Source organism: Trichosurus vulpecula, chromosome 3, assembly GCF_011100635.1.
Source record: "Trichosurus vulpecula isolate mTriVul1 chromosome 3, mTriVul1.pri, whole genome shotgun sequence".
Lineage (NCBI taxonomy): Eukaryota > Metazoa > Chordata > Mammalia > Diprotodontia > Phalangeridae > Trichosurus > Trichosurus vulpecula.
This window is the reverse complement of record NC_050575.1, coordinates 351,574,386-351,586,501: the sequence shown is the minus strand read 5'-3', so window position 1 is coordinate 351,586,501 and position 12,116 is coordinate 351,574,386. Positions and strand designations below refer to the sequence as shown.

The window sequence follows — 12,116 nt, the reverse complement described above, 5'->3', positions numbered from 1 at the left end:
AGAAAAACAGAAGCTGTCTGAAAAGAACAATGTTGATTCATGAAGCAAGGGCATTGATAAATTAGAGAACACCCATAGGAGAACAGCCAAAATCAAGCAAAAATTGCTTTATGTAAGAGAAAACTTTATAAGTATTAGAATTACCTAATAGTGGAATGGGCTGACTCAGGAAGGTGGTGGGTTACCCCTCATCAGAAATCTAAGCACAAATTAGATTGCCACCTGTCAGATGCATTGTAATAAGAATTCATTCTTAAGTATTTGGATTAGGTGGCCTATGAGAGTCTCTTCTAGCTATGAAATACTTTACTTTCTTGTTTAAGGAAGATTTAACAGCTGTATATAGGTGAGAACGAGGCAAGGAGACTTGGAGGAATCTAAGCAAGAAGTGCTTGGATTCTGGACTGAGGTAGCAGAAAGGGTAGTTCTGAAAGAAAGCTGAGAGGGATAAGAAATCAGAAGGTCTTGCTGATGGATTGGAAGTGAACAAAAAAGAGGAAGAAAACCAAAACTAACCCCAAAGCTAATTTAATTTTATCATGTTTTCTCTAATACTTTAATCCTTTTTTTTTCTGTAATATGTGTCTTAATTGACTTATAAGTTACTGAAGTCTTATCGATCTTTTTCTACAGGAGCATTAGTTTAAGCTAAAGTAAAGAAGAAAACTAGATAGAGATTTCCTTAAAATACAAAGGTCATGTGGTATTCTGGTTAGTTTTTGTTTTGTTTAAAGTACTCTCTAAATAGCCGTTTTGCTTGGAACCAAATCACAGAATTTCAGGATTAGAAGGGACTCCAGTGGCCATCTAGTCCAACCCATCCCTGAAGAATTTCCGCCACAACATATACGACAAGTGGTTGTGCATCTTCTGTTCAAAGATCTCCAATGAAGAAAGAGCCCATTAGCTCCAAAGGAATGCCTTTGATATCCCTTATGTCAAGCCATTGCCTCTGATAACCAAAAAAGGTGGTGGTGGGGGGGGGGAGGGCAGGGCGGGGAGGCTGGAAATCCAATTCCTCCTACATGTAACAGCCTTTCAAATACACTAGTGCATCTAGCCTTCCACCTCCCCCCATTTTTCTCCAGATTAAACATCCCCAGTTCTTTCACTGAGTGAAATTTTAATGATAATTTAATGTATGCAATACATCAGAAGGAAATCTAAATGTCAGTAGACTTTTGTTTTTAATAACCCTTTTCCATGGTGAATATTTTAAGTTTGATATAATGCTTTCCTTAAATCCTTTTTAGGTCAGCCAGGCATTCGGGAAGCCATTTCTATGACCTGTATAAGCAATGGCAGTGGTAGAAGCAGAAAAGCAAACCATGGCAGCTCGATATCAATATCAAGAAAAGAAACCTTTTCATCTGCTGCTAAAAGGTATCTATCAAAAATGAGCTACCAGTGTCACAAACTGTACAGATGCCAGCTTTAAATCACAGGCTACTTCTGGAAATTAATAATGGATTCCAAATGAAATAATCTTTTTAAACACTTGATTTCTGAATGTAGGGGGTTCTAACCCTATACTCATTTTGTAAGCTTGCTGAATTAATGAAGAATAGGGAAGCATTTGGTTCTAACTAAAAGAACCCCCCCCCTTTTATTTTTTTTAAAGAAAATTTGAGTGAATAGAGTACCACCCCTGGAGTCAAGAGGACCTGAGTTCAAATGTGGCCTCAGACGCTTGACACGCTTACTAGCTGTGTGACCTTGGGCAAGTCATAAACCCAATTGCCCTGCTTTCCCCCTCCAAAAAAACCAAAACAAACAAAAAAAATTTTTTTGAGTAATCATCTGTCATTAATGTATAATTTTAGTGATTTTTTTCAAATATATCAGCTCTAATATAATTACAATATTATATTTTCCGTAGAAATAAAAGACATATTAATGAGGTAGGAAAGAAGTATTAAAATTACTGGATCTTTTGGGATTGCAAAATAAATGTATTTGGGGAGAAAATGATACTGTCAAAATAGTCTGAAAATGTAACTATTTCTATAGTTTTTAATCTTTAACATTCTACTGATTAGTCTTATTTAATTTGATAATTGCCTTCATTTATTATTCTGGTTACATGATTTTTCCCATCTGTATAGTTCCTAGCCAGTGATATCATGACCTTATCAAATCAATATCTGCCCTTCCATCTGCTTGCTACAGAGCACTATTGAAGAAGAAGCTGAAGAAATAGAAAATATTTTAGCTTTCTAATGTTGGTGAACTGCATTACTTTGGAGACAAAATAGATTACCTTACTGTCCATGTCTTATTTTCATTATAGTTCGAACTTTGCCAAACAGATCAGAACAGAGAAGGTAGATTCAGCATAACATTAGGAAGTTATTGTGTCTGAAAAACTTATTTTAATTATCAGGAAAACTGATAAAGCAAAAGTATAGGGCTAAATAGTAAAGTAGAACTTAATGTTTTGTGTTTAGTCTGCCAAGCACCCTGCAATTGAAGAATCTGCTATTTTTGCAAGTGTTTCTAAGACTGAGTTTTAATATAGTAAGTTTAATTAACCTGATTTGACTTAAGTAGAACCTCTAACAAATCAAATTTATTGGGTACCACTTCTAAGTAAAAAAATAAATAGTAAGACAAGCTTTCATATTAGAAAATTTTCTGATTAGCTTAAAAAAACACATTTCTAGGTTATATTGAGTCATTCCAAACTGAAACCAGTTGTTTACCTTTTACATCTGAATTCTAACGATCATTTCTATTCATAATAGTGAGACCAAAGTTCTACAAGATGTATTGTTGTCCAAGAGAGATTCAGTTATGTTCTTGCCTTAAGCATTTTAAGCCTTAAAATGGTGAACCAATACATCTTAGATTTTTAATATTGAATTTTGAAACAAAATTTCCTTTTTTTCATTAACAGTTCATTAACTGGAAAATTTAGCATTCTGCTAAATAAAACTTTTCCTGTGCTAAGAACTGATTACCAGTGCAATGTTGTGTCTGATCCTGGAAGTGATACAAGCCACTAAAGTTTTTTTAGTATAGGAGCAACCTAGTCAGACCAGCACTTTAAGAAAATCACTTTGGTAGCTGAATGGAAAAGGATGGACTGGAGTGGGGAGGGACTTGAAGCAGGCAGACCCACCAGCAGACAGTTGTGATAATGCAGGCATGAAGTGATGAAGGGCTGCACCAGTGGTCAAACTGATCTTCCTAAAGTGCAGGCCTGACCATATCACTCCCCTAATCAACAAATTCCACTGACTCTCTGTTACCCCCAGGGTCACATATGAACTCCTCTGTTTCACTTTTAAGGGTGCTTCCAGCCTTTTCAGTATTCTAACATCTCATTCTCCTTGTACTCAGATACAGGAGCACTGGCCTTCTTGTTTCTGGTGCCAGGCATTTTCACAGACATTTGCTTCACTGCTAAAATGATGTCTCTTCTCATTCCCAAACTGTACTGGCTTCCTTCAAGTCTCAGCTAAAGTCTACCTATTAAAGGAGCCTTTCCTAATCCTCCTTAATTCTAGCACCTTCCCTCTGAAACTACCCCAAATTTATCCTGTATCTATTTTGCTTGTACATAGTTGCACATTGTTTCTCCCATTAGACTGTGAGCTCCTTGACAGACTGTTTTTTGCTTTTCTTTCTATCTCTGACTCTTAGCATAGTGCTTAGGACATAGTGTAGACCCTTAATAAATGCTAGTTGATTGATTTAGCTGGCTATTGGTGCCTCAGGGCAGTTGCAGCCTATCCTCTTCCTCAGGCACCTGCAGTAGCATCAGAGCAGATACCATTGGGAAGTCTCAATATATACTTCCATTCCATGACAAGTAAGAGTCCTGCTTTCCCCTTTTTTTGTTTTGAGAGGAACACAGTGAATCTACAGGATGAGCAGGCATATCACTAATCTCATTACATTATCTTTACGTCTATAACTATCCCTTTTCCAAAGAAGACGTCACTATTCTTCTAGTCAACCAAGTTCATAAGCTCTTTGTCATCTTTGACTCCTTACTTACCCTCTCCCCACATAGACATCATTTGCCAAGTCTTGTAATTTCAGTCTCTGCAGCATCTGTTGGATCTGTTTCCTTCTTTCTGCTCGCATAGCCATCACCCTAGTTCAGGCCTTCTCACCTAGATTGTTGAAATAGTCTACTAATTGTTCTCCTTGCCTCAAGGATTTGTTTCGCTCTCAATCCATCTTCCACACAGGTATCAGAATGATTTAAAGCATAGATCCGGCCATGTTACTCTTACCAACTCAATAAACTTCAATAGGACCAAATGTTATTTTACCCTTAATACTTTATAAAACTTGTACAAATACAGAAATTTAAAATGTACATAATAGTATAGTGGTACATTACATAATTTGTAAATATCCATATATTGGGAGTACATGATCAGTTTTTTTTGTTTTGTTTTATGCTGATGGGGGGTAAGCAGTCAGAAAAGTTCTGAAACCATGGAACCAAGGCAATTATAATCAGAAAAAGTTAAAAATCGAAATAGAAAGGTGGGTTTTTAACTCTTAACTTTAGAATTTTGAAGCTTAGCTGGAATTTGAAATGTAGAACTATAGGTTATGTTACACATTTTCAACAAACTTAAACATGACAAGCTAGCAGAAGGCCAATCTAAACTAAAAATGCATATGAATTTCAAAAGTCTAAAAATGTAAGGGTCAGAATGGCAATGTGAACATTAAACAAGTACCATAATGAAAAGTAATAGTTGATATTTGTCGTGTATCTGTGAACGTTTTTTACTAGATTTTCACATTTGATAGCTTAATTCCCCTGGCATCTCTTTGAGAAAGTTAGGATAGATAGTCTCAGGTGCCCCAGAAGAAGGTAGACCTTCAGCCTATCTTTTCAGTCACTTTGTATAAGTACTCGGTTTGCCCCATCCTTCCTTTGTGCATGTGTGACAAAGGTCAGGAAGATGCACACTTACTAATCTACCAGGGTATCTGTGCCCAGATAACCTTTCCTTTCTAAGGATCATTAGTTATGACTTCTTGGGTGATCGTAGCTAGAACTGTGTTTGGGACTGTTGTGGGAATAAATGGCTAACTTAGCCCTTAGAAAAACATTATTGGGTAAAAGTAATGTGAATCATTATTTGTATGCATGCTTTAGGGTTTTATCTTATGTAATGTTCACATTTTCTTTCACTTGTTGGTTAAATTCCCTGTTTATTTCTTTAAAACCTGTTGAATATTATACTTTATTTTACAGCAGTACCGAAAAAAAGAAAGAAAAACCACAAGGACAGAAAGAAAAAAAAGAGGATTCTCATTCTAACGATCAAAGTCCACACATTCGAGCATCACCTTCTCCCCAGCCCTCTTCACAGCCTCTCCAAACACACAGACAAAATCAAGAAAGCAAGAGCTCTCCTCCCACCAAAAGGTTTTCACTGACCCCAGTACAGAGATAGGGAATGGTTGTAATGATACCGAAATTCAGTGTCGTGGGGAAAGGTTGGCAACCTACAGATTTCAAAGAAGAACTTGGCTTTTCCCTTTCTCTTGCTGTAACCTTTATTACAGCAACAGTATTAGGATATAAAGATTTATGCACATCTTTTTTTTGTCTAAAAATTTTTGGTTTCTAAGTGTTTAATTTGATAAAGCCAATATAATATTCTCAAAAATCAAAGCCAGAATCTTCTTGCATTTAAATTGTGTAATATGCCAATATTTTTGACATTTTAACATGACAGAAAATTACTATGTATAACCCTCACCCGTAATTTGGTATCATTACAATTTTTAGGTGCCTTTTTTTTTTTTTTTTAACAAATTCCTCTTAGCACCTTAGCATTCTGTTTGGGGGATGCTCTATAAGTTCTTGCTTGGTTGCCAAAGTTGATCCATTTCACTTATTCTCTCTCATTCTTTTCTGACAATTTGCTTGAGGGTTTCTTTATATATAATCTATAAAATTAACACTTATGTGAGGTAGGGAGAAAATCAGGAATTAATTCTGCATGCCAAGTGCATGTTGACTGACTTCTTTGGAGTATCATGCTGAGAACAACCATGTAGGCAGGTGGGCGCTTGGTTCAACTTTATTTAAAAGACAAATATTTTCAAAACAAAATTTTGAAGGGGAAATATTTTTATCTTTTGTTCAGTATAAATACACGTTTTTCAGAAAGCTTAGAGATGTGTGAAATAATTCTTAAAACCGACTAGGGTTTTAATAAGTTAACACTACAAACACTTCCAAAATATTTGGTCTCCTTTTTTATTTAGTTACTAAAATGTGTCTTGCCTAAAACCACTATTCTAATTGAAAACTTGGAAGAACACAACACAACACCTTTCATTTTATTGATGCATGCTTACCCCTTACCAAATGCTCCGTCTTCATGTCGCACAGATTCTTAGGCCGTCTTGCTGGTGTGTCATTGTCCTGCCTAATCTCATAGAAAGAGCTTTCTGGAGTACTGTCCAAAAAGGTGATGGATAGACATTGTGATATACAAGGGAAGAAGTCACTTTTTAGCACCTCGGCAGTTTTCTGGTTTAATTTAACACTCTTTGTCTCCAGACTCTTTTTCAGCTTCTAAAGGTCTCGTGGAAACATACTTGCTTTTCTCTCATTGTTGTTTGAATGTGCTCCTGCAAGAAGTATTTAAGACTGGATGAGTTGCAGACTGTTAGCAATGCAGTTGCAAATTTGTAGCTGAGATTATTTACTAAATGTCACTTCCAGGCCACTTTGAAAAAAAAGTTTTCAGTTATAACATCCTATATACAAAACAAGTTGTTAAAATTCAGAGAATGAATATAATCTCCTGTAACAAAGTCTAGATGATAAATGTGCTGTACTGCTTGGTATAGTGGTTTATATTTTGGAAACTTCACATGCAGCTCTTTATAATTGAAATAGAGCTGTTTTAACAGAAAGTGACTGCCTACCAATCCAGTGACTACTAAAAAGCAGTTTTGATACATCCACAAATTATATGAAATTCATGTGTACATTTATTTGTGTGTGTGTGTATATTTGGGGGAAACTCCTACAAAATTCATTGCCTTCTGCATTAAAATTCTCACAGGGCACGGGGTAATTTAAAGAAACAGATCGTGTGTGTTGGAGCTACACATTGCATAATGGGTAGAAGGTTGGCCTTGAAGCAAAGAAGACCTGGGTTCTAGTCTTTTCTCTGACACATACTACCTCTGTGATCCTGGGCAAGTCACTTAAACTCTTGTGCTTGGGGCAGTTCTCTGAGGATGCAAGTTGTAGAGTAGCTGCCCCTGGTAGAAATTTTTTACTCACCTTGGAATTGCCTTTGCTAACGAACTCACAGCTCAAATCCCCATCCCTATCTCAGGTCAAATGTATGATTCCTCAACAAAATATTAATGGTGTCCTTAGGAAATCTTCAAAATCATAGTAGGATGTAAACATTTTTGCACTTGCCTTGTTAACTGTATACTCATCCAGTCATACCTTTCCAACTAATCCTTATTTCTATTTTCTGGATCAGCTTTAAGGAAATTTTATCCTTGCTTTTGTGCTTTGCTATTTAAGCTATTATATTGTTGTTCCTCAAAAATTTAACTTAAAAAAATTTCTAATTTTTTAAAGCATAAAACGACCATCTACAGCTGAAAAATCACTTAGTACGTGGGAGAATTCAGATGATAGTCGTAACAAGCTATTGCGAGCAGTTTCAACATCAAAATTAATATCAAAAGTTATTAAAAATACAGACAAGTAAGTATTGCGTTGTCCTCCATAAAAATTTTTGTTTTAAATGAAAATATTTTTAAATGAATTCTCTGAAAGCTAATAATTTTTCCGCATATTGGGTTTTATGTCATAAAGCCAGAGGGATTGAAGAGATCATTCCCATCTAATCTGCCTCATTTTACAGATGAGGCAGGTGATACTCAGAGACACAGATCACACAGTTTGTAATTGGAGCCACATCCTCCCAAGATCTCCTGCTTCACAGCAGGCACACAGGCACAAATCGAGAGGCTGGGGCTGGATTGGCATCTGGAGATAGGAAGTGTACTGTTTAAATTCTCTGAGTTATCTGTCACTTATATATGAGTCAAATTTATGTTACATTCAAGTGTGATGAGCTTATGTTGAGTGAACTGTCAGATAGGGTGAAGAAAGAGCTGGTTTCAATGTCAGGAAGACCTGGGCAAGTCACTTGGCTTCTCACTTTCCTCAGGCAACCAGTTTTTTGAGGTGATAGATAAATGGCGGACCAAGCTGGGTTGGGGGGAGGAAGTTCTTTACCAGGAGTTCCCTACATTAAGAAAGCCACAAGTCTAATTCAAAAAAGCCCTCTGTTGTAAAAGAGAGTTATTCAGGGTGGCCCAAGAATCAGCAGACCTCCAATGGCCTTGCTCGGGTGCTGTATGATGGGAAAGCATGGAGAGGAATCACAGAGCGTAAGAAGCAAGGGGTGGGTAGGAGAGAATATCTCAGACCAGGGAGGTCGCTGATTCGTGGAAGACAGAAATATGCTGAGTTGCCACTGCAATTCAGTATTGCATAAACAACATGTGGACAACATGTTAACTTGTTAACATGCTAACTTAGATGTAGGTGAAAAACCATACTTGAGGAATATTGATTACTGGATCAGTTCTGATCCAGTTAATGGATTAGATTAATGGATTCAGAACTGGTAAAAATATGCCACTAAAGATTCAGAAAAGAGGCAAAGAACAAACCTTATCGTTAACCCACAGTCTAATGGGGGTGACAACATGTAAACAAATATGTATAAGCAAGTTATAAACAGGATAAGTAGGAAATAATCAAAAGAGGTACTAGAATTAAGAGGGGATAGGGAAAGGCTTCCTGTAGAAGATAGGATTTTAGTTGTTTTTTAGAGGAAACCAGGGAAATTAGCAGATTGAATTGAGAAGTTAGAGCATTCTAGGCATGGGGGGACAGCCAGAGAGACTTCCTGGAGCCCAAAGATAGAGTATCTCGTACAAGGAAAAGCTAGGAAGTCAGTGACACTGGATGGAAGAATCCATTTCAGAGAGTTAGGTGTAAGAAGACTGAAAAGGTAGGAGAGGGCTAGGTTATAAAGAGCTTTGAATGCCAAACAGCATTTTTTATTTGATCCTGGAGGAAATAGGGAGGCTCTGGAGTTTGTTGTATGGGAGAGGTGATGTGGTCAGACCTGTGCTTTCAGAAAAGCACTTTAGTGGCCAAATGGAAGTGGGTAGATGCTTAAGGCAGATAGACCCACCAGTAGGCTACTTCAATAGTTCAGAAAGGTGGCAACATCAGAGGAGGAAAGTGGGTATATTCAAGAGATGTTGCAAAGGTGAAATCAACAGGTCTTGGCAACAGATTAGATATGGGGAGTGAAAGATAGAAGGAATAAAGAATGACTCCTAGTTTAGGCCCTGAGGGTCTTCCTCAACTATCATAAAGAAGTTAGTGTTGGAGGATTTGAGGAAGAAGAGTATGAGTACAGTTTTAAACATGTTGAGTTTAAGATGTTTTAAAGGTAGTTGGAGGTCAGCAGAGAGATAGGGGCAAGATAGGTTGTTCTGAGAATCATAAATGTAGAGATAGTAATTAAATCCATGGGAGCTAATTTACACCAAGTAAAGTAGTATAGAAAGAGATGAGAAGAAGGCCCAAAACAGAAAACCTTTGGAACACTTAGGGTTGGAGGACATTAGTGTAGATAGGAGAAGAATCAGGAGTGAAGGGTATCCTGAAAACCTAGAGAAAAGAGAGTATCTAGGAGAAAAAGGTGATCAACAGTGTGAGAGGCTGCCGGGAAGTCAAGAATAATGAGGATTGAGAAAAGGCCATTCAATTTGGCAACTAAGAGACCATTAGGAAATTTGGAGAGAGTAGTTTCAGTGTAATGATAAGGTCAGAAACCATTATAAGGAGTGAAAAAGAAAGCATATGGAGGGGAAATGGAGGCACCTATTGTAGTCTTACCTTTTCAGGAAGTTTAACTACAAAGGGCAGAAGAGATAGAGGGCCATAGTTATTGGGGGTGAAAGGATCAAAGTGAGGGTTTTTTTCAGCATAGGGGAGACCAGGGCATATTTATAGGCAGTAAGAAATGAGCCAGTACAGAGGGAGAGGTTGAAAATAAGTGAAAGAGCCTTGGTAAAGAGTAAGGTTACTTCATCTTATGAGACAGAGGTGGAAGAGATACAGGCAATAGGCCTGAGTGGTATAATCAGATTATAAAATTACAGAATACGACTCTGTAGTTTCATACAGTTAAACAGCTCTAAATTTGTGAGCTGCTGCTCCTGTGGCTAGCACTCTTTCCCTCCCCAGAACTGTTACTGTTTTTCAGACATATCCAACTCTTCATGACAGCTTTTTGGGTTTTCTTGGCAAAGAGACTAGAGTGGCTTGCTATTCCCTTCTCCAGCTCATTTGACAGATGAGGAAACTGAGGCAAACAGGGTTAAATGACTTGCCCAGGGTCACACAGCTAGTAAGTGTCTGAGGCCAGATTTGAACTTGGGAAGATGAATCTTCCTGACTCCAGGCCTAGCACTCTATCCACTGTACCACCTAGCTGTTCTCCCCAAAGCTGGAGTCAAGTAAAACATTTGCAAAGGTTCTCTCATGTTTTCCTTATTAGTAAGATGGAGAAATAACCTAGGTGATAGTTGTTAGATTTGGGACTGGTTGGATTATGACATTTAAGTGTGTTGATTAATGTGTAAATGACAACCAAGTCTGGAGTGACTCAATATCATGAAATCGAATGGGGATAAATGTAAAGTCCTGTCTTTAAGCTGCCAATTTCTTTAAGCCCAAATACAGGGTGGAAACATCCCAGGGAGACTATTTTTCAGGTGGAAAAGTTTTTAGCGGGCTGTATGCTCGATGTGAATCAACAGTGTGACATAGGAGAGATAAATGTAATTACAAATTTAGGTTGCATTAATAGAATAAAAGTTACTATTACTACTATATACTTTGTCATAACATATCTAGTTATGACATTTTAGGGCAAATTTGTACCATTTGATCCCATAGGGGCAGAACCAGAAACAATGAAACAAAGAAGATTTAAACTTGATGTCATGAAAAACTTCCAGACAAATAGCTATCCCAAAATGGAGTTGAGATGCTTTGGAGAAGTCATGGCTTTCCCTCTCTTTGGAGGTCTTTAAGCAGTCTGGATCATTATTTGTTTGTTACGTTATAGCAGCTTGGTTCAGCAGGAAAAGCACCAGACCTGCAGTCAAAAGACCCGGTGTCAGCCCCCACCAGTGACTCTTAAATCCATGTGACTTCGAGCAAGTTGCTTGATCTTTCTGAGCCTCTGTCAAGTTAAGGGGTTAGACAAGAAGGTCTCTTAGGCTCTAGGTATATGATTCTATGATCTTCTTTTGGGTATGAGTTGGATTAGATGGCCCCACTCCTCTGAGACCCTCAAATTCTATAATTCTCTGATATGTATGTAGCAACAGAAATGGAAAGTTAAAATTTAGAGTCCACTTGTTTTCTGGAACTCATTCATTTTGCCTAGAAAATTTGGGATATATCTATACTTGGGCATTGCCTTTGTTCTACCAATATCTTAGTTTTTAATTAACCGATTTAATGCCTATAACTGTTACGTATTTTCATATTCTGCATGTTTATTACATCTTATTGTACTTACAGGAATTCTAACAAATTTAGAGATTTGTGCATATCTCCAGGCAGATTAAAAGCTTACTCTTTCTGTTAAGTGTTTCTCTTGCATTATTGCCTAAATATTCATCTATTATGAATTCTAGTGTTATTTCATTGAGAAAAACTACTTAGACATTTTGTTGTAGCCAGTAGGAAATCTTACCTAATTATGTTTTAGTATGTAAAATCAACCCAGTATTAAAGTCTTTGATTCACTTAAAACTATCATTATATAGTTTTCTAGGTCAGTTGTCATTTAAATTTCCTGTGTTCAGACTTAAATAATATTTGCATTCTATCCTATAAATTGTGTAAGTGTTTTATTTCTTAACCTATTGTAATACTTGTACCCCATGATGTTTATGAACAAATGTGAAATTTAATATCTTAGTAAATTAATTATGTACTTTTATATTCCTTTTTCAGACATAAAGATATTGTCATCAATCAAGGTAAATAAAAA

At 36.9% G+C, this 12,116-nt stretch overlaps 1 protein-coding gene across 5 annotated transcripts in view; it reads left to right on the top strand.

Moving 5' to 3' along the window:
- EML4 (EMAP like 4) overlaps positions 1 to 12,116 on the top strand; it is a 174,087-nt gene that overhangs the window by 96,583 nt on the left and 65,388 nt on the right. For 2 of the 5 annotated variants that reach the window (XM_036749101.1, XM_036749099.1), the window contains exons 3-6: positions 1,254 to 1,383; positions 5,228 to 5,401; positions 7,595 to 7,723; positions 12,080 to 12,105. In XM_036749101.1, the coding sequence (XP_036604996.1) occupies positions 1,254 to 1,383; positions 5,228 to 5,401; positions 7,595 to 7,723; positions 12,080 to 12,105 (459 nt within the window). The remainder of the gene's footprint in view (positions 1 to 1,253; positions 1,384 to 5,227; positions 5,402 to 7,594; positions 7,724 to 12,079; positions 12,106 to 12,116) is intronic. The other 3 variants (XM_036749103.1, XM_036749102.1, XM_036749100.1) reach the window with 2 other exon arrangements.